The sequence below is a fragment of the Thamnophis sirtalis genome, unplaced genomic scaffold, assembly GCF_051295495.1.
Source record: "Thamnophis sirtalis isolate CommonGarterSnake01/CBP01778 unplaced genomic scaffold, rThaSir2_p1.2 scaffold_13, whole genome shotgun sequence".
Taxonomy (NCBI): Eukaryota; Metazoa; Chordata; class Lepidosauria; order Squamata; family Natricidae; genus Thamnophis; species Thamnophis sirtalis.
The window spans coordinates 45,675,957-45,698,896 of NW_028261393.1; the positions used below are offsets into that span (position 1 = coordinate 45,675,957).

Genomic DNA, 22,940 nt, shown 5'->3' on the forward strand with positions numbered 1-22,940 from the left:
GGGATGGACTAGAAGACCTCCAAGATACCTTCCAACTCTACTCTACTCTGCATTCTTCTATTCTATTCTTTCTATTTCATTCTCTATTCTACTCTACTCTCTTCTATTCCTATTTCGTATTCTATTCTCTTCCCATTTCTTATTCTATTCTATTCCTATTTCCTATTCTATTCTCTTCCCATTTCTTATTCTATTCTATTCCTATTTCCTATTCTATTCTCTTCCCATTTCTTATTCTATTCTGTTCTCACATCTGTGCATTAAACTTGGCTTGGCTACAAATGGGATATCCAACGGAGGCCACCGAGGAAGCAGGTTCCCCACGCACGGGGCGCGTGGGAGCCCCGCGAGAAACTCCACGCGCTCCTTGCCAAACGCCTCTTTTCCAGCCCATCGAACCAGCCAGCCCGGCGCGCAAGCGCACTATTTTGATTTTTTAAAAAAGAGCAAGCGGTCTTTGAGCGCCTAGGGGAGGTTGCGCTGGAGCGCGCTGGCTCTTCCCCTCCCGCTCCCTCCTTGCAGCCAATCAGTTTCCTTCCTCGGTCCCGCCTATGCAAATGACGGCGCGACGTTTAGCCAATCGGGCCGAGGAGGAGAAGGAGGCGAGGGAGTAGCCGCGGCAACAACAGAGGCGGCTCGGCCTGCGCGTGCGCGAGGCGGCGGCGGCGGCGGCGGCAGCAGCGGCAGCAGCAGCGGCAGCAGGTGAGCGCGGGCTCCGAAGGTCGCTCGGCTCCTCTCAGGCGGGGCATCGGGCCTGGTTTCCCTCCCCTCTCAAGCTCTCGGAGCCGGGTTTCCCCCCCCCCAATCCTCGGCCTCCATCCTTCTCGGTAGCCGGCCTTCAGCCGTCCTCGCTTACCTGAAAGGGTCCTGGCCTGGCCGGGCAGGTGAAGAGCCCCCCCACCCCGCGTGACTCTGAGGCGATTTTGGGGCCCTGTGGCAGCTGCCCCTCCCCCACCTTCTCTTTTGGCTTATTTGGGTGAATTCGTGTTCTGTCTATGTAGGGTGGGAGGGTGGGGTGGTCTTTATTGGGCGGGGAGGAGGAGCTGGAGGGGAAGCTGTGTGGTCTCTGGGCTTTGGGTTGCTTTCTTTGCAGACGTTTCATTATCCAGCTAGGGAACCTCATCAATGCTGGAGGAGTGGGGGTTTGAGGAGGAGGAAGACGACTGTAGTGTATTCTGTGCTCTCTGAGATCAGTGTATTTCTAGCAGATCTTTCATTAACAAATTAGGTGACTTCATCAGTGCTGGAGGAGAAGGAAGACGACTATAGGATTTTGGGTGCTTTTCTGGCAGATGTTTCATTATCCAGCTAGGGAACTTCATCAGTGCTGGTGGAGAGGGGATTGGAGGAGGAGGACTGTGGGGTCCTTGGTGCTCTCTGAGCTTGGTTGCTTTTTTGCAGACGTTTCATTACCCAGCTAGGGAACCTCATCAGTGCTAGGAGGGAGAGGAAGAAGAGGAGGAGGAGGAGGACAATGACTATGGGGTCCTTAGATTATGGGGACCATAATCAAGCTCAGAAAACACCAAGGATCCTATAGTTATGTCATTCTCCTCCTCCTCTGATGAGGTCACCTAGGTTAGGTGTCTTATTATTAGTTAATTATTAAGACTGGGCAATAAAAGGTTTGGAAGAAAATCACCAAGCTTGGAGAGCACCAAGGGTCCTAAAGTCCTTCTCCTCCATCCCCCTTTCCTCCAGCACTGATGAGATCACCTAGTTGGGTAATGAAACATGTAGAAGAAATCCACATAGATCAGAGAGCACTCACAGTTCAAACCCTGAGCTACAAAAATTCTCCTTTCAGAGACTGGCTTTGCTAAAACTCACCTTCTCTCTAGGCAGTAATGTGGTTTGTAGCTCTTTTGTTTCTCTCCAAGAGCATCTTCCCCTCTTTTTCATTAATTTAGGACAATCTCTTTCCTGGGTTTATTTTCTGGGAACTCCTCTCTTTCCCTCCTCTTTCCCTGCAAAAGCCTTCCCCAGATAGGAGTGGGGTTCAGAAATAAATGAGGCTGCACCTGTTTGGTTGGGATTGCGTGGTCCTCCCTCCTTAAAACTCCGCAAAGGACACCATCGGTCCTCTTTCCTTCTCCATTCACTTATTTCTCTTGAGAAGTCCAACTTGGGAGTGTTTAAGAGGGACCTCCCTCTGGGCAGGTTGTCTTGATGTTCTCCTTTTTCTCTTTGCAACATCTAACTTTTTTCCTTTGAGATCTGGCCACCGTTTCTCCTAATTGCAGGAGGAAGGTGCCTATGTAGCAGCTTCTGGTGATAAGGTAGTCTCATACCTCCTCCTCCCCTTTTCTCCCTGTTGCGATGGCACTGCATATATCCTTTTCTTCCTCAGCTCCATGCAGTTCCTGATGACTTGGGCTGTGAGGTCATCCAGTGAGACCAGGGAGGTTCTGCCGCTGTGATTGTCTTTGACAGATGTGCTGGTAAGAATTTAGTCTTTGGAACTGCTGAAGGTAACAGAGGCTAGAATGATGCCTTTTCAGTTGCTGTTACATTTGTTGTGGGCAGGTTCTGTTGGATTGCAGCAATCTGCTTGAAATAGGATCAGAAATTGTGAAATGCAATAGTATGTTTTGATTGTATTTTTTTTAGTTGGCCTTCTAAATTGATTTAACAAAAGGGGACTGTTTTATAAAACTTGGGCAGGGCAATATAAATTGTGTTATGTAGCATTAGACCCATATATAGTTTTTGTCTTGATGTGAAAATGAGATCTATGAGTTGCCTTTGAAAATACGTGGCAATAAGAGAGCTTAGCATATCTGGTGAGAGATGCTACAGTTTCATTCTCAGCAGTTTTCTTTTTTTAGACAAACCCATTCCTTACAACGTTGTTATTTTCCTGTGGATGGATGCCTATTATCTGACTCAGATTATAGGGTTACTATACTTTTTTTCCAAGTAATTAAGAGCACATAAAACTCTCATGACGGTAGTCATTTAGTGACTAGGAATTAGATTAGAAAGATTATTGGAAGGATTCTTCCTCCTCTTTTGGTCTTTGAACCAAAATTATTCAACATTATTTCTTATATTGCTGTTTACTTTATATATATACCATATTATGAGGGGATGGACTCCCCCCATTTTGCCTTGTAAATGGGCACACACTGACATTATATTTTGATTTTTACTGCAGGAGATGCTTAGGAATTTAAAAATTGGTTTTGTTTTGCAAGACTTGAAAACTTGGACACAGGAATAATTTTAAATTACCAACAATATTATTTGTATTAAGTCCTACTTAGAATAGAAATGATAGAAATAGGTACCTAAATTATTGTTTTTTGTTTTTGTTTGTTTTTCCTCATTTTTGGTGCACAGCATTTAAAGTAGGATAATAAAATATTGATAGTGTCCTTGTTTATATCATTCTATGTATTTGCTTTATAATTAATCAAGAAAAGAGACACTACATGTTCTCTCTCCAGTGTCACTATTCTTTAAATGAGCATTGAACTATAGTGAAGTCTAAAATATTTTCCCAAACAGTGATATATGTATATTTATTATATAATAATGTATAGGCTGCCTAATTCCTCAGACTATGCAAAATATTTAGTTTCTAGCTTTAAGCACTAAACTACTGTTGGTCCCGGATTTAATTTGATTTCTTATCAAAGCTTGAAGAAACATGATTGAGTAAATGGTGGGGGTGGAGCCACATTTTTACAGTGTGTTTAATGAGTGAAATGTTCCGTTTTTCTTCCTTCAATATTTAATCTTTCAAAATGATAGTGTTACAAACTGCCACCATATGGAACTGCAGTAATATGTTTGATCTTTCAGATCTTTAATTTCTGAATCTTCCTTTTTGCATAGACTTTGGCAACACTTTTCTTTGAGTTTCCTTTAGATCCGTAATATTTAAGGAGACAGAGTTGGGTATATTGTTTACTAAATGACTTTGCCAAACAAAAGCTTCTGTTGAAAGTGCTTCTATGTGGGCAGGTCTGGTTGGATTTGGGAAGATTCTTTTCTTTACAAGTTTTCATTATAAATGTCAACTTAATAGTAGGTGCAGATTAGCCATGTATCTCATAGCGGTCATTACAGTTACTGCTTTTACCAAAGAAGCGTTAACAATATCAAGATAGCCAGTGTAAATAAAACATAGTATTCCTGCATAGGGACGCGGTGGCTTAGTGGCTAAGATGCTGAGCATGTCGATCAGAAAGATCAGCAGTTTGGCGGTTTGAATCCCTAGCACCACATAACAGAGTGAGCTCCCGTTACTTGTCCCAGCTTCTGCCAACATAGCAGTTTGAAAGCATATAAAAATGCAAGTAGAAAAAGAGGAACCACCTTTGGTGGGAAGGTAACAGTGTTCTGTGCGCCTTTGGCATTTAGTCATGCCAGCTACATGACCACGGAGACATCTTTGGACAGTGCTGGCTCTTAGGCTTTGAAACGGAGATGAGTACTGCCCCCTAGACTCGGAAACGACTAGCACATATGTGCGAGGGGAACCTTTACCTTATTCCTGCAGATAAATTGCTTTCAGATTCACTAAAGCATTCTTGCTGTGTCATCACACTGAATACATTTAATTAAAAGGAAAGCCTGATAGTTTATGTGTGTTCATTGTTTCTTTAATATCCACCTTCTGCGGTATCTCTTTCTAGCAAAATTCCTCAGGGGGTCCATGAAGATGGTCGTTCCTGGGAGCACCAGTGTAATTCAGCCGGACCATAGTCTTGGGACGGAATTGAGCCGAAGCTCAGCAGAGAACTCAGTGATGGGTCCTGATACAGAGTCAATGGCTGATCAGGTGGGCCCTGAGCTGGAAGAAGTGAGGAAATTGCAAGAGCTTGTGAGGAGGCTTGAGCTCCAGAACCAGCAGCTGAGAACTAGAAGCTTGCGAAGTGTGCCGGAGGCCAAAATGCTGAGCCAAGCTGATGCTGGAGTGGATAATTGCAATTCCAGGCTCAATGGCATGGAAATGAATAATAGCATCAACGTACTAATGGATAAGCAGGAACTGCAAATCGTGGCAGACCTGCATTCAGCCCTGAGTAAAATAAGGTCAGACGCAGAGGAAAGTGGTAAGTTCTTTAAAAAGGATGCAGAGGAGAGCACAATACATCACGGTTGTGAAAACATTTCTGACCAACAGCCCTCCGGCACAAAGTTTGTGAGCAGTACCCAGACGCAGAATAGCGATGCTAACACAAACAACGTCCCTCGTTGGGATTGCAACCCCACGGTTTTGCTAGAAGATTTTGTCACATCTGTTGAGCCAGTGCTGCAAATGAAGGAAGCCAACACAAACGCGGAAGATCCCTTGGATGAAACAGCTCTGGATGAAGTGGAATTACTGGAGTTAGAGAATGGCAGCGATGAAGAGGACAGCTGGTATGTACTATATGAGATTACATATTGTAGCTCTAAAGGATTCATGATAAAAGTGAATAAGGCTATAATCATATCTTCCAGAGCATATTATTATTCTGTTTCTCTTCAGTCCATTGGCCCTCAAAAACATCAGTGAGCGCAGCAGTGTGACAGGAAAATGATCAGTGTGAAAGAAAAGAGATTTAATTTGTGAAAAAAACCTCTGGTCTAAAATGTTTTAAGAGAAACAGAAAGGAAAACAGGTGTGGGAAACCAGGAAGGCTATATTTCTAATCAAGATTGCCACTTTTCTCATAGGAGATTGCCAAATGGAATGAAGACTCTTGACAAATATAGTTCCTTAAAGTATTTCTATTAGTATCACAGGTATTTGCATAATAGTTGATCTGTACACATAGCAAAACGTAAGATGTAAAGGTCACCTTAAGCAACAATTCCTTAAGTAACCATTCATTAAGCTCATTATTGAAGAAATAATTGGATTATATGAAAGGGAGGACTGGATTATTGGATCCCCCACCGGGCAGTAGAAGATGCTTGCTAGACGTAGGAAGGGGGCTACACTTGAAAAAGGGGCTGAAGACTTTTAAAAAAAAAATGAATAAGTTTTGCTATATGGATTCAACGTTATAATTAACTCCTATGAAATAATACAGGGGATAAGTTGCTAGGCCAATTTTTGTTAAAATCACACATATTTCCCTAAGTGCATCTTGAAAAAAAAAAGATAAAAGTAGATATTGCATTGCTACTACCCAATCCTTGTTTCTTTTACACAAACATTAAAACGTTTCTCCTACCATTGATGGTTATTTCCTTAGCCATACACACACACACACACACACACCATTGCAGCATATCCCCTGGTCACGTGATCAAAATTCACATGCTTGGCAACGGACTCGTATTTTGGTCACAGCATCCTGGGATCATGGGATTACCTTTTGTAACCTTCTGACAAGCAAAATCAATAGAGAAGCCAGATTCACTTAACAGCCATGTTACTAACATAACAACTGCAATGATTTACTTAACAACTGTGGCAAGCAAGGCCATAAAATGGGGCAAAATTCACTTAACAAATGTCTCATTTAACAAAAGAAATTTGAGGCTCAATTGTGGTCTTAAATGGAGGACTACCTGTTTGTTCGAAAAGGAAACAGACTTATGAGAAAGTACAGTAGATAGATAATTTCATTATCGGATGAATGATGAAATTTGGATCCATCTTAAAAATGGAAGTAATTTTGTCTGACCCCAAATAGTTAAGAAAGAGGAAGACTTCTTATATTACTTTCCTTGCTGTAATATTTTTGATAAAATACTAATACTCCAAGCAAGCTGTCAAGTTAAACTTTTTACCTTTCCACTTAAGGCTGTATGTTTCTCCGAGAAAACCTCCAACAGATAAAAAGGAATCTCCCCTGAAGTGGTGTAGACAGGTGTTGGATCACCCTAGTCCTGAAACTGAGGCAGCTTGCCGTACCCTCCTCACCAGACTTGATCAAGGTAGGCCCACGTTTTGTCTTGAAAGAAGCCTTAAATGATCACCGAGGAAGCTAATAGGATTGATTTGTTACTATTGCACTTTTAAAGAACTCAGAATAATGGAGATAATGGAGAAGACTCGAGAAAAATGAATTGGATCATAAGATCAGTAATAACAGATTGCATTTGCTTGATACAGATCAAACCCAGTTATATTAAGCTTAGCGCAGGGGTGTCAAACTTAATTTCATTGAGGGCCACATCAGGGTTGTGTTTGACCTGGGGGGGGGGGGCAGCATGACGTCACTTGTGTCGGGTCCCTGTGGTGGCCCGAGCGCTCTGCCAGCGAAAACGGTCTCCTGAGCTCAGTTTTCAGCTGTGACGGCCTCCTGCCAACCCTCTGCCAGCAAAAACGTAACTCTGGCAGAGGGACCACAAGCCAGTCCTTTGCTATTTCCAGGTCGGCCCCAAGGGCCAAATCTAAGCACCCACGGGGCAGATCCAGACGCCAGGCCTTGAGTTCGACACCCATTGCCTAGTGCTTATGTGGGGTATCAGTGAGCTAATCACAATAATGATTATTTGATTTATATCCTGCCTGTATTTTGTACAACTCAAGATAGCCTATATCAGTGATGGTGAACCTTTTATGGCTTGCCAAAAACGGGGCAGCGCAGGGGGTGTGTCGTGCGCGGGTATGCCACATCCATAATGCTTTGCGCACGACCAGCACTCCCCCCTCCCCCATTTTTGGTGTGCTTTTTTCACCCTCCCCAGGCTCCAGAGGCTTTATAGGAGCCTGGGGAGGGCGAAAACAGCCTCCTCCTCCGGAGGCCCTCTAGAGGTTTCAGGAGCTTCCCTGAAGCCTCTGGTGCACAAAGGAAAAAAAATGACCCTACGAGCAAACAGGAAGTCACTTCCGGGTTGCTCGTAGGGCCGGTTTTAACCCTCCGGAGCGTTCAGGGACCTTCAGGCAACCCGCTTTGCTTGTAGGTTCATTTTTCTTGCCCTCCAGAGCCTTCAGGGAAGCTAGGTGGCACGTGGGCCTTAGGTTCGCCACCACAGGCCTATATTATGCTCCCGCCTCCTGTTTCCCCCCAACAACTCCTCTGTGAGATGGATTGAGTTGAAAGAGGATGACTAGCCCCAAATCACCCAGCCATCTTTTATACCTACCTCTAGATTTGCCCTAAATTAGAAAGCTTACATCATCCTTTGGACTAGATGTCCTAGTTGGAGAATTTCCTCTGCCCTCATAAGGATAGATTAGAATAACAGAGTTGGAAGGGTCCTTAGAGGTCTTCTACTCCAACCCCTTGCTTAGGCAGGAAACCCTACACCACTTCAGACAAATGGCTATCCAAAATCTTCTTTAAAATGTCCAATGTTGGAGCATTTAGAACTTCTGGTGGCAAGTTGTTCCACTTGATATTAAGATTAAGATATCTTGGGATAATCTTTTAAAAATATGTTTTGCAAATCTTAAAGGAAATACTTTCTTTCAAATGTTTTTATGTTGTACTGTTTCATTTCAAATAGTCCTTTAATGTAACTCATTATTCACACATATATAAAACTTTACTAGTTGGTACATGGTACTTAAAAATATATTAAAAATATTTTAATTCTGACACCTACAATACATTTAGTACTGTAAGTTGCTGCCCTCTGAATGGTTATAATTTGAGTACCTTGCTACTGTGGAAAATGTTAATATTATAGTAAATAGTATAGAATGGTTTTAGAGAGATTTTTGCATGAAAACTTGATTTTGTCATCTGGCATCATATTACATTCTCAGGGAAACAGAAAAATTGTATAACACTCTGCTACTTAAATACTGTTGTTTTTTTTGAAGTGTGTTAAGTTGAACACTGTAACAACTTAAACACATTAGCAAGTTTGTCAACAAATAAAACAAACTTGTCAACCACTCCTAGAATATGAGGACAATGTAGATCAGAATAAACTGATTGTTTTTCATAAATAATGCTGCTTCTTTTTGAATTTTCAGTATTGTTTTAAATCTCAGCTCCTAGGTAATGATGGGAAATCTTTATTTGCTTTTAATAGTTCCATGCCAAGTTTTTTGGGGGGTTCTTGATGCTACAATTCTACAGTTCCATCATACCTAGCCAGAAAGAAGCATTTTGAGAAATGGACCCAGAACAGTTTTCCCACTAGATAATATTTTCATTAGACCACCCTACCTGTATCTGTCCTTGATAACTCCAGAAACTTGATTCATGTTGAAATTTTTTGACATATAATATTAGTATCTTGTAAGATTGTCCAGGTGGAAAACTTACACCTTAATGTACATCCACATTCCAGGATAAGAGATGGCAAGCTATGCATTTCTTCATTGGAGAGAAATGCCATTATACTGGATATGTTCTCATCTAGCCTGTTATTTGGGAAGCTGTAGAGAAGAACCACAGCTCATCTTTCAGAGTTCCCTTTAGCACTTCAAACCGACTCATGTATGTCCAAGGTGAACATTGTAAAATTCACACCACAGCATATATCAATCTGACACCTGCGAGTCCCGGATGCTAAGACAGGATAGTCCATGGAGAACTAAGGATTTTCTTCATTTGTTTTAATTCCAGAGATGTAATCTGTCAGCCATAATTGGAAATTGAATTTATTGGTTTGTATCATGACTCAGGGGGTGAGTGTGTCTGGCATGTAACGCATGCAAATGTGGTTTGACATTCTCTCCCTCTCTTCTCATCTGAATTTCTGTGTTTAACATGGTAACAATTTGTGGCTTTTTTTGTATCTTCCTTTAGCAAGTAGGTGGAAATCCCTGTATTGCAGTCCATTGGCATCTCCAAGTGTGCATAACTTGAATGCAGACACAGGGTCCTGTAGCAATGCACTAAACTCTCCTGGGCACTACAAATCAACTAACAAACCACTACTAACTTGCGGTAGCTCAGGTATGGCATGGCATCTGGGATACTTTTTAGAGGAATGGAGGTGGGAAATGCATGCCGAGAGATGTGCCTGGTTTGCTTTGTTCAGTTTAACATGATGATCTAAGCTAGGGGTGTCAAACACAAGGCAATGTAGTTGGATCGGGTCCGCGGAATGGCTTGGAAAATGTAAGGGGCCGCCCTGCGTCACTTCGGCCTAGTCTACCCAATGCGAAGAGGAAACTTCGGGCCAGCGTGGCTTCAGCCCGGTCTACCCAGTGCAAAGAGGAAACATGCCAGCAGTTTGGGGAATGGTGTCAAGATGGCCACACCCACCCAGTTGCCCCCCCCCCCCCCTGGAGATCAACCACAGCTCTGATGCAGCCCTCAATGAAATTGAGTTTGACACCCCTGATTTAAGCACTTCTTCAGCTAATGCTTCCAGAAATCTTCTTATTTAAATCTTGCTTCTTTGTGCTAATTTCATTTCCCCCCCCCCCTCAAAAAAAAAAGGTCGATTCTTTTTGTGATCAAGGACCATTGTCTGGCCCATCTTCTTCACGCCCAGGGCATTTGATTATCCATTAGGAAAATGGAGACTCCTCTTTAGCATGGCATTCTTATGTTGCTTTATGTGTGTGAAAATGTTTTAACTTGCATGTATATACCCTCCCCCACGGTTGGTGAGAATTGGCTTATATAGGTAGTCTTCAACTTACGACCTCAATTGCTGTCAACATTTTTGTCGTTAAGCAAAACATTTGTTAAGTTTTGCTCCATTTTACGACCTTTCTTGCCCAAGTTTTCAAGTGAATCCCTGCCGTTGCTAAGTTAGTAATGCAGTTGTTAACTGAATCTGGTTGTCCCATTGACTTGGCTTGTCAGAAGGTGGCAAAAGAGGAGATCACATGACCCCAGAATACTGCAACCGTCATAAATACGAGTCAGTTGCCAAGCGTATGGATTTTAATCACTTAAACATGGGGATGCGGCAATGGTCGTAAATCTGAAAAATGATAAGTTACTATTTTCCGTGCTGTTGTAACTTTGAACGGTCACTAAATGAACTGTTGTAAGTCAAGGACTACCTGTAGCCCTAAGTCTATAATAAATAGACCTACACATTTCTTGTCTGCTTTGCCTGAAGTTTTCCAAAAGTTGAAATGACCAGTTTGCCTTGGAGACAGTAACTGAAACAGCTTGCAAAGCTCACCGAGTTCACATTGCTGTACAAAGTGTTAATTTGCATTTATAACCAGCATTTAAAAGCCAATCTCTTTATTGCATGCTTGATTTTTTTAAAAAATAAGGACAAATAAAACAGTGAGGCCATTTTCTAAATATTTCTTGGACATTTGGTTTGGAGAAGAGAAAACCTATTCGGACTAAATTACTGATATCTTACATTCTAATAAAAAACAATACTGAATTGCCTTTTTCAAGTGGAGGCTATAACACTAACTTGTACTTGATTATTTTTGTCTTTTTATTACTGGAATTCCTAGTAATCCTTTCCCCTTTCCTTTCAGTCACAGAAACTGTGCCCAGTTTATCTGGTTTGCTGCCAATTCAATGTTTTCACTTCCCTAAAGACAGATCAAAGAGCAATACAGAAATTACATTCTAAATGTTTTTTTAATATTTAGATTGAATTATGTAACCAATTATCCTTTCAGAGCAATGAGTGAACCTAAAAATACTTTTTATTTTTTATTTTTAGTGCATTAATGAATTATAATATAGTATCCTCAAACTGCAACTAATGAGGAAATCTAACTGCCTACATACCAGGCAGCTTTTAATTGGATGCACTTGCTTGCTCTGCAAGTCTTAAAATTTGGCATCTCTTTCCTTTGCAGACCTTTATCCTGATTTTGATCTCAGTCATGTGAAAATTCATTTTTTTGCTGAACTGGAAATTCTCCTTCCACTTGATGGAGCCACCAATGACATTAATCAATTAGGGAATGGGGAAAAAGAAATCCTTACAGACCTTGCTCTCAAATCTTATATTTTGCTGATACTGTATAATAGGGGTGTCAAACTCGATTTCATTGAGGGGCCGCATCAAGATTGTGTTTGATGGGCGTGTGTGGCGTGGCCAGGGGTGTGTGGCCAGCTTGACGTCACTTGTATCAGGGGCACCTGTAGTGGCCTGAGTGCCAGAGGAAACGGGCTCCCAATCTCTGTTTTCAGGTGTGGCCCTCCTGAGCTCTGTTTTCACTGGCAGAGACTTCCAGGAAGCCGTCTCACCCAAAAACAGAGATTGCGAGCCCATTTTCGCTGGCAGAATCACCGCGGGCAGGTCCGTCACTGTTTCCAGGGCAGCCCCGCGAATCAGATCTAAGCATTCCATGGGCCAGATGCGGCCCTTGGGCCTTGAGTTTGACACCCTTGCTGTATAGCAATGCAATAGTGGTGAATATCTGTATAACAATATATAGCTAAGATATTTAATGGTGTACAGCAAAGCTGGCTGGGGAATTCTGGGAGCTGAAGTCCACAAGTCTTAACGTTGCCAAGGTTGAGAAACATTTCTGTACAGAGTTTTTTACCCAGACACGTTGCTGTTCTAGTTTGCTTCTGTTATTTATACAATTAGCAGTTGTTCGCATGACTTCAATAAATCAGTTGCAGCGATTGGACAGGATGAGCTCTAGACAGACTGGGGCTGCCCCGTGGCAGTTTTAAGTCTTTGATCTTGATTGTCTTCTGGATCATTACCTTTCCACATGGTAATTTGTTTTGGGAGGGAAGCTCCCATTGAAAAGAACAAGAATTTTATTTCTCCAATGAATATTAAGTGCACAGGGTGGATAAAAATAGATGATTTAAAAAAAATGTTTTTAAAAAATCAGATTTTTAAAATTTAGATTGGATTTTTTAAAATCAAATTTATTTTGATAAATGGAGCTTAGTTATGTAGCATGAGGCTATATATTCTGCAACATTGGGACTGTCAATGAGTCAACAGCAGGTCAGAAGAGGAGCTGTTGCCAGACAGAGATTACAGTTGCTCTTTAAAAATTATGATTTAAATTGAATTGATTTAAATTAAGCCTTTTTACTAGTGATTTAAATTGACTTGATTTAAATCAAATTCACCTGTAAGTGCAGAGCCCTCACTCTAGATTGGAATAGCAGTAAGGTCTGTTTTAATTTCTGTACCTAAGTTTTGATCTGCTCCCCTTGTTCCCTCTGAATTTACTTTTGAAAGCTATCAAAACTGTTGCTAACTCAGAATGGTAATCTCTCGTTTGATCCTACACTGCTTTAATAATTTTAATTGCTTTCCGAGTAACAAACATGACAGTGCTGCTTAGGAGGGAATTAAGATTCCTGTGGCTAGTCACGGATGCTTATCCTACTTAAACACACACGAATCTTACCCTGTAATTAGCTGAGTTTCTTGTTTAATGACTAAGCGACTGCTGCTTTCAACATGTTCAGGACTTTACAAATAAGTAGCCTGCTTGTCTAAAAATAAGAATCTGCTCTGGTCAGTCAAGCAAACAATGTCCCCCCTCTCTTTATGTCAAAATAGCCTATAAAATATATTGAGGAGAGAGCTAGAAACAATCACTTGTGAACTAGTAACATGTTTACAATGCAACGTGGTGGCCAAAATGTCTGGCTCTCTTGTCTTGCCTATTTTTTAAAAAAACATAACTTTTCTCTCTGAAGTATTCAAACCAAAAACAGAATATGTTTTGCAGCAGGCTTGGGCACTATCTTAAATTCACACTCAGAATTTGAAAAGATTAATTTTCAAAAATCCTCATCCAGCTGCAGCAGAAAGTGAAGGGTCATCTAGACTGATATAATCTAAGAAGCTCTTGAAACATGAAGAACTGATGATCCGGTAAAGCCAACCCATGTTAATATTGGCATGTGTGCTCTTCTTTAGTAGAGGATGGTGACTCATATCTTCAGTCGCATGCTGTTAGGAAAACCCTTCACTCATAGTATAAAAACTAAAATTACTTTGTAGCTAATAAACTAAGTTGACTTTGCATTCACAAACACAAAATAGTTTTGTGTTTCTGGTGCTGGAGGAAATGATGTAATTATGTTTGACCTAATTTTGATGACTTTCTGTGGCTCCATCCAAACTATTTTACAGGCCATAATCCTTTTTTTCCCCTGCACGTCACAGAAACAGAGTTGCCAAAGGTTTACAGGAGGCAACTCGGAGTAATGCCCATTCATCTGGGACATTAGGATAGGTAAAGATTAACTGAAATGATGGTTTTTTAATAACAGAATTCTACAGTTAGAATTCTATATGGCAGGACAATTTCCCTCCTTATTGAATATTGAAAGAACTCTCTCACTTTGAAATCATTGCTGGTCAATCCTTACAATAAATTTGTTTACCTTGTAAGGAGTTTTTTGAGTACAAAACTAGAAAAAAAATGTGTACTACGACTGTATATTTTAAAATTGTATCTGTAGCGTTTTCACCCTCACCCTCCTATTCCTTCTCCCCCACCTCTTTCTAAGGTTACTTGAACATGCATTCAGCTTTGAGCTCTCAGTCTTCTGTCGATAGCGAACTTAGTACCTCAGACGACTCGATTTCAATGGGCTACAAACTGCAGGACTTGACTGACGTGCAAGTTATGGCCCGCCTCCAGGAAGAAAGTAGGTGAAAGCAATTGACGGTATTTCTGTCTCTTACGGGAGAATTTTTTTCCCCCTTAGAAACCATAATACAAAATATTATTTTTCTACTTAGTGAATTTTCTTTCATTCTAACAACCCAAGAGAACACATAGATCGTTTCTTAGGTGGGCAGTTGGGTGCCACTACAAGTAATTAAGATGTCCCCATTTAATAACATGAAGAAACATGTATGTTGCTGCTTTGGCTTCTGTCTAGAAGCACCTGCTCTTGAACTCATTGCAGCTGCTTCTGAAGTACATGTGTGTTCCAGCATAGTTTAACAATCTTTGGGGAAAATAGCAATAGCACTTAGACTTATATACCACTTCACAGTGCATTACAGCTCTCTCTAAGCAGTTTACAGAGTCAGCATATTGTCCCCAACAATCTGGAGAAGAAAGTATTTTCTTCTCCAGATTAAAAAAGAGAAAGAAAGAAAGAAGAAAGAGTCTTGCTTTTAGAGCAGGTTACATTAGACTATCTCATTATGGATCATTTAGCCTTTGTTAAAGAACTGCAGCATTGCACTATGTTTCTTATAAACTAAGGTCATTTATAGCTCAGTATATTGCATCAAACATTTGGTTTCTTACTCACAAACGTGTAAAATGAAAAAGTTATAGAATGAAGAAGTTGATATGCTGATGTTTGCCTAAATGTCTGAGGGAAGCCCTGTGGATTTACAACATGCTGTCACCATCAAAACTCAGGATTGTTACTCTGCCCTAAAATGCAGAATAATGGCTACGAGTGCTGAAATACATGTAAACTATTTGTTCTGTGATTAATTGTGTCTGCAGATGTTAAAGCTAGATTGTAGCCCTCATTTTGGCGCCTTTAAAATGATTGAGGCTACGAGCAGAAAACGCTGCCGTTGCTTCGTGTGGGTTTCATTACCTTCGGTACACATCTGATGTGGTTGCTTTCATGTTTGCTTTGCTAGCCCTTTTGTGGGAAATATTAAAATATCATCACAGGTTTGTTAAAACAGCCTCATCAAGAAGTAACTATGTCTTCTTGAAGACAAATTAAATCTAATTTTAATTTTTGTAATTTGGTAAAAGTTCTTTTCCTTTTCATAGGCAAGTTCAATCTGTTTATGTTCATTGACAATAATTTTATTTCTTCCTCCATTGTTTCACTTGTAAATGGGCCTTGTCATTCTAGTTGATCTTATTCCTTTCTCTTCCTTTGCCCTTGCTCCCTCTTGTTCTGCTCTTCCTTTTTTTCTGTTTCATTTTCTTCTTGTATATTTTCCCCTATTAGTTTCCCCTTGTCTTTTATTATCTATTTCCTCTCTTTTCCTTCGTTCCTCATATGAACTTAAGTGATGATCATAGAATTCAGGTGCCTTATCAATGGAATCCAGACTATATCTTTTTTTCATTCCAGGCGACTAATATTTCCTCAGGAATCAAACATCTGAAATTTACATCCTACTTAATCAGTTGTCTCGTTCAGGAATTGGTATTGCTAGAAGTAACCATGTCTTCTGTTGGCCATGGCCTTACTTCAGGTCTTCGCCAGGATTGTGCCTCCAGCTCGGCCTCCGTTTCCCGCCGCAGTTCCAGTGCCTCTTTACACTCCTTGCGCAGGGGCACCTACAGTGACCAGGATTTTGACACATACAGTTTGGAAGACGAGGACGATGACTGCTCTTTCTCCTATCACAGCAGCCACAGATACTCTCCATCTCCACTCAGCTCACCGCGATGCCAGTCTCCGTCCACAAACGCAGATTACGGGAGAGCCACAAATACCCGAATTCGGCCACCGCGAAGGACAGTGCAGAGCCCAATGCAAGATAGACTGAAGTATTCTTCAAATGAAGGTGTGTGCTCCCATTTCGGAATCTCGCTGGGTTTTTGAACCAGCAGGGTTTGAGTTAGGGTCTTATTTTCTTTTGGGCCCCAAAATAAGCACCAGGGCTTATTTTCTGGGGGTGTCTTAATTTCCCCATGTACAGGAAACTCATTTCTTCTCCTTGCTCGCAGTGGGGCAGGAGGCTGCGCAGTGTGCTAGTGCTGCCGCCGCAAGGCAGAGGGGGTGGAGCTGCCCTGCACACCCTGCACTGGCTCCCCATAGCCAGGCCACACATGCCCCGACATCTGCCTCTCCTTGCGGTAGCGGTGACTCCGTCCAGCAGCCCCGTCCAGCAGGGCCACGTGTGGCTACCAGCCCACTTCTGCTTGCTCACAGGCACAATGGAGCAGGAGGCCGAACGATGCGCTGCTGCCGCAGTGGCAAGGCAGGGGAATGGAGCTGATCCACGCGCCCAGGACTGGTTTACCTTAGGGAGATAAGCCAGTGAGGGGCACATGGGGAAGCTCCACACACCCCCCCCCCCCATGGTACAGTGAGCAACCAGACAGAATGGGTGGGCGGCTGGCTGCACAGGCTCTTAAGTGGGGCTTATTTTTGGGGGGGAAGACTTATATTAGGCACACACGTAAAACATGCTAGGGCTTACTTCCCAGTCTTGTTTTCATGGAAACAGGGTAGCAGCAGTTGGATTTTTCAGTTCCTGTTATGTTATCATTCACAGAGGAACTGCGTCACAGCATGCCTAACCTGGCTAGGACCGGTCTGCGATCTTTGGAGTCAGTAAGAAATAGCCGAAGCTTGGACTCAGATTTACAGATTCCCAGTAATCGACTCTCTAGAATCCATCAGGAATCCATCAGTAAGTTGGCTGCTTCTTCTCTGAGTGTCCTATAACATTTCAGTCGGTGTGATGACCAATGTAGGAAATATAGCATGTTGTTTGAGCGATCTTACAGGTTTTAATGAGGCTGCGCGTTCCCTGAAGTAATGGTTTTCAGTTTGGGAACCTTTGTTTTTAGTTATTTCAATTCAGAATAAAGCTGGAAGGGACCTTAGAGGTCTTCTAGTCCAACCCCCTGCCTTACAATTTTAGACAAGTGGCTTATACATTAAGTATGACTTAATTGACACATTAATTGGTACATTGAGTACAATAAACACTAAGTACAACTTCCCTTAAAAAAAAAAGGCATCTCAAACAAAAATCTTTTCCCGCCGATAGAATTAGAGCCTAGCACCATTGCTTCCAAATCCACTTTTTAGAAACACAGCTTTTAAATCTCGCATACGATTTGAAATAATGAGGTCTCTCTCTCTTAAAAAAAAACACTCCAGAAGTTCTTTTAGAACTTCATCTGGGATATCAGCCTTCTCTGAAGAAATGTACCAGATCACAGTCATTCTTAGTGTAGACGTCTCAGTTGGGTTATTCTAATGTGTTCTTCCTAAAGCTGCCTTTTGAATATTGCTCATAAATTTCAGCTGTGCCGAATACAGCAGCTTCGTTTGCTGTCATACGAGTTGTATCGCTACGTGTTTTGTCAAATGAATTGGCTACTAATTTAATTTGCGGTGCCCTGCTAGCAGTTTGAAAGCAGGCAAATATGCAAGTAGACGAATAGGTACCACTTCTGTGGGAAGGTGACAGCGCTCCATGCCTCTTGGCCTAAAGTCATGCTGACCACATGACCACCGAAATGTCTTTGGAGAAACACTGGCTCCCTTGGCTAAGAAACGGCCCCTTAGAGCCGGACAAGACTGGGCAGAGGAAACCTTTACGTTTTAATTTGTGGATTCAGTTGACAATTTGACTTCTGTGCCTGGATCAGGTTTAGCCGTGTGACTTTGCCTGAAAACGTTTCTCTCCTTCTGATCCCCAAATTGACCCTCGTTTTATAATATCGTCTTTATTTCTCCTCCCTTCTGCTTTAAGGTCTGACTCCAAATAAGCTCCGCTATTCATCTGGTGCTGGGCAGTCCCCTCTGACAGTCCGTCAGCCTGTGAAAGCAGGGCCCTGTGCTAACGCTCTCCTCACCCCACGGCAGCCAGTTAGATCTGCTGGGTATGCTAGCCCGGCTGGCCGAGTCCGAAAGCTACAGTCTTCCACACTGAACCCAAGCGCTTCGAGTGGTGGCAGTTCAGTGTACCGGAGCAACAGCGTGGCCACAGGAGCAAAAAGCACTCTTCCTAAAAATAAAGCATCGGTTGCAGGAGCATCCACTCTGAAGAGCAAGTTGAGCCAGCCAGCCAAGAGGTGAGACTTAAAAGCTCGTACAGAGGAGTATAGGTAGTCCTGGACTTGTAACAGTACCTTTGGCGACAGTTTAAAGTTAGCTAGTTTACTAGTTTACACCTTCAGTGTACATTACAAATAGCAATAGCAATAGTTAGACTTATATACCACTTCATAGGGCTTTCAGCCCTCTCTAAGCAGTTTACAGAGTCAGCATATTGCCCCCAACAACAATCCGGGTCCTCATTTTACCCACCTCGGAAGGATGGAAGGCTGAGTCAACCTTGAGCCTAGTGGGATTTGAACAGCCGAACTGCTGAACTGCAGTCAGTTGAAGTAGCCTGTAGTGCTGCATTTAACCACTGCGCCACCTCGGCCCATATAAAAACACCTCCTTCACATTCTATACAATTGAATTGACAACCCCTGATATTGTATTAATATTGCACTATACTGTAGAATTCAATATGATTACCGCCCTGGGATAGAAGCTGTTTTTCAGCCTATTTGTCCTTGTTTTTATTGCCCTGTACCATCTGCCAGATGGTAATAGTTCAAAAAAAGGCTGCCCAGGATGAGATGGATCTTTAAGCATGGTTTGAACTTTCTTAAGGCAGCAGAGGCTATAAAGCTCTTCCAAAGAGGGTAGAGGGCAACCAATGATCCTTTGGGCAACAATGTTAACCCTCTGGAGGGCTGTCCTATCTGCCACTGTGCAATTGGCAAACCGTACACAGGGGCAGTAAGTTAAAATACTCTCTATGGTGCAGTGGTAGAAGGTCACCAGCAGTTTTCCCATTCAGGTGTTTCTTGAGAAGTCTCAGGTAGTATCATCTCCGCTGGGCCCTTTTGACCAGGGCTGCAATGTGAGCGCACCAGGTCAGGTCCTCGTTAGGACAGTTCCAACGGTACTGAAAAAAGTGACTTATGCTCATTTTTCACACTTACAACCATTGCAATGCCTCCATGGCCATATGATCAAAATTCAGGCGCTTGGCAACTGATTCATATTTATGACAGTTGTGGTGTCCCAGGGTCATCTGATCAGCTCTTGCGAACTTCTGATCAGCAAACTCAACGGGGAAGCCAGATTCACTTCCCAACGTTGGTAACTTAAAAACTATAATGATTCACTTAACAACTGTGGCAAGAAAAGTCATCAAACGGGGCAAAACTCACTTAACAAATGTCTTGCTTAGCTTTGCCAACAACATTAATCTCAAGTGTCTTTTCCAATTGCCAGATTGCTAAGAAAAGGGGCCAAATGAGCAAGTCAAGAGAAAGACGCCAGCTCAAAGCTGCAAAGATTTCCCTTAACTGTAAAGAATACCCCTTCCTCCTTCCCAGTTTCAGACTGGATCTAGGGAGGAGAGCACAGGGTTGCCCCGCGATGCATTTCGGAAGCGCAACTGAGAATAATGATCAACTTGACTTGCATCTATAAAACTGTAGGATTGCTCCTTTAAAAACTTTATAACCTACCTAGAGTTGTGGCCTGCCAGCGGCCAGCAGAGCTGGCTACAGATTCGGACAGTGAGGAAGTTGGGGAGGAATATGGGCCAGTCCTGGAGTCTGGGGAAGACTCTGATGAGGGCTCTGCATCCGAGGCAGAGAGGGGTCCAGAGCCATCCGACAGTTATCAGCTGCCTTCGAAGTTGGAGATCAGTGAGACAGGCCAACAGCTGGAGCCTGTTCTCAGTGTGCGCATGCACAGAATTGCCAGATGAAGGGAACAGCTAAGGAAGAAGGGTGGACTTGGGAGGAAGGCCACAGGTGGATGACGAATGGTCCCTCCCAGAGGAAATAAAAGAGGAACGAAAGGGGAGTGGAGTTTGCAGGGGACAATTAGTTCATTCCTGCATTCTTGCCAAGTATTGCGGCATCTGAAAGATATCGGCCTGGCCACTCTCTAAGCTTGATCAAGGTCAGTAATTGTGAGCTATCTTGAAAGACTGTGGGAGAGGAAAGACTTTGCTGTAGAGGAATTAACTGTAAATTAAATAAAAGGGGTTTATTGGGACAAGGACTCGGCTTCGTGCTTCTGGGGAAGCCTAGGTCAGAACACGTAGTTTTATTCTGAAGCGATCTAACAAGACTGTGAGCCAAAACAAATAGCAAAAGATATTTGCTTTTTAAATAAATATTTTTTTAGGACTAGTGCGTTAAGTCTCCTGTCTCCTGATTACTGTTTATTGAAGTATTGTGTAAGTAAAATGTTTGTCTGTACACCAACAGATATCCAAAGGCCAACATACCTGTGGACGACTCTTGGAAAGATGGATGTTATTGAACCAAACCAAAAAAAGGAGAACAATGACTTGTTTGTTGGGTTATGTAACTGGACAACAGCCCAGCTGGCTGGGCAGGAGGACACGCTTGAGGCCTCCATTTCCTCCCCATTGCCACCACGCTTGACAGACTGGAATGATGAACTTGGGGACGTTTGCTTCGTTTTGTCTTGACAATGGACTTTGTTGCCTGGTTTTTGTTCCTGCTACTCTTGTCTTACTGCTGAGCCTTGATTACGATGGTTCTTGTGCCAGAAAGTACAGGTGTGGCCCAAGGCACACATTTGAAGATTCTCATGGTACACAACAAGGAAGAAGAGCATGGGATGGTGCTCCTGTGGCAACGAGACATTTTTGGGTCTGTGAGGGTTTTGGGTTCCCCCCCCCCCTTTGCAAAAGGCAGCTAGATAAGGAAAACATAATTAGAAATGACTGTTTCTTATGTCACTTGGTGTAAACTTAAAACTTTTCTAGGAAATTCAGTTGTTTTTTTACTTGTCCCGAACAGGTATCTTCACTACTTTTATCATTATTATAAAACTTGAAAAGGTTTTTTTTAAAAACAATAGCTAGTGCATCATCTGTCACAGAAGAATGTCTTAAAAGCTTGGTTATCCCCGTTGTCTCCAAGACTGTTTATGTGCCGTTTGCCTGCAGGCTGATAATGTGAGGTCTTATTTACCCATTAGCTCTCTTCCTTTTATCTTTTAGCTAGGCAAGTTTTTGTATGGGTAGTCGCAATACTTTTGCCGGCTAAAAAAAATGCACTTGGAAGTGTTTCGTTCTCTCATAATCGTCACTTAATTCCTTGATATGAAAAACTACCTTTCTGCTTTTGTACAAGTCTTTTCTACTATCCAGGGTTTTGGGGTGGGTGGGTGGGGGTGGGAAGGTTTGTTTTGGGATGAAGGAACTTGTTTTTTAAAAATGAAATCTGTAGCTCCTGGAGTTTACCAAATGCAAGAATACAATCATACCTGGGAATGCAAGCTGGCCCATCCGCCAACCCTACTTCTTGCCACCAATGTGACTTGATATTGTAGTTAATAAATGTGAAGGGGGCTAGTGCTATCTTGTCTTTAGTAGCAAAATTTGTGTCCTGCTGCTTTCTTTACATAGACAGATCTACGGACAGTCCTAGACTTAACAAGTTCATTTAGTGACTCTTCAAAGTTACGACGGCACTGAAAAAAAGTGACATGATCATTTTTTACATTTAAAACTCTTGCAGCATCCCCATGATGACATGATCAAAATTCAGACACTCGGCAACTGACTCATATTTATGACGGTTGCAGTATCACTGGGTCATGCCATCACCTTTTGTGTCCTTCTGACCAACAAAGCCAATGGGGAAGCCAGATTCACTTAACAACCATGTCGTTAACAACTCCAGTGATTCACTTCACAAATGTGAATCATTTTGTTTGCGTCACAAATCACTTTGTGTAACGAAAGTCGTAAAAGCTCACTTCACAAATGTCTCCACTTAGCAACATAAATTTTGAGCTCAATTACGGTCATAAGTCAAGGACTACCTGTAGTAGATAGTATCCTGAAACAAGAAAATTAGTGTCTTCTCTCAAACAAGATTCATCACGATGATGTTGGGAGAAAAATAATACACTGACACTTAGCAAATGCATTGATATAGTTAAAGCTGAGGCGGTGACCCATAAAAACACACAAGGAGAATTCATGAAGCAATTTTAAGCTTTCCTGTTAGTCATTTGCCAAATGAATGAACACTTGCTACAGTTGGACAGTTTGTATTTGTTGGACTGAGTGATTTCCTTTTGATCCAGAAATGTTAATAACACTTAATTGTAACCACACTGACTTAATCAGTAGGTATAACTACTACTTGCTTGAAATGCTTCGTGAATGAGCTCACTGGTCATCTCCTGCAATAGGATGGGGACTTTAAACAAGCATGGTTATACAACATTCTCTGCTTGCTTTTATCCTGCCATACTTCCTGGAATAACAGCTGAAATTTAAGAGATGGACCAGCTGGCACTCAAGGGTGTTTTCAAAGGGTCATCAGACAGTAGAAGTAAGTAAGACAATGTGTAAACAGATGTTGAACAGCCACACCATAAAATGTTTTTGCCCAATCAGAATGCACCCTGATAAAAATGGCTATT

The 22,940-nt window shown here is 42.1% G+C and overlaps 1 protein-coding gene across 7 annotated transcripts; it reads left to right on the plus strand.

Moving 5' to 3' along the window:
• Window positions 1–659: 659 nt before the first annotated feature.
• LOC106555229 (SLAIN motif-containing protein-like) lies at window positions 660–22,918 on the plus strand. Of its 7 annotated transcripts, none has more exons than XM_087727524.1 (10): window positions 660–678; window positions 2,348–2,441; window positions 4,644–5,373; window positions 6,749–6,882; window positions 9,657–9,806; window positions 14,286–14,426; window positions 15,964–16,278; window positions 16,993–17,130; window positions 18,205–18,526; window positions 20,741–22,918. In XM_087727524.1, exons 3-10 carry the CDS (start codon window positions 4,664–4,666, stop codon window positions 20,793–20,795), a joined length of 1,965 nt encoding a protein of 654 aa, XP_087583650.1. In that variant the 5' UTR covers window positions 660–678; window positions 2,348–2,441; window positions 4,644–4,663; the 3' UTR covers window positions 20,796–22,918. The 7 variants fall into 7 exon arrangements, with proteins under 7 accessions (XP_087583650.1, XP_087583652.1, XP_087583651.1 ...); XM_087727526.1 differs by lacking the exon at window positions 660–678 and adding an exon at window positions 813–884 and having other exon boundaries at window positions 2,351–2,441; XM_087727525.1 differs by lacking the exon at window positions 660–678 and adding an exon at window positions 956–976 and having other exon boundaries at window positions 2,351–2,441.
• The last annotated feature ends 22 nt before the right edge of the window (window positions 22,919–22,940 follow it).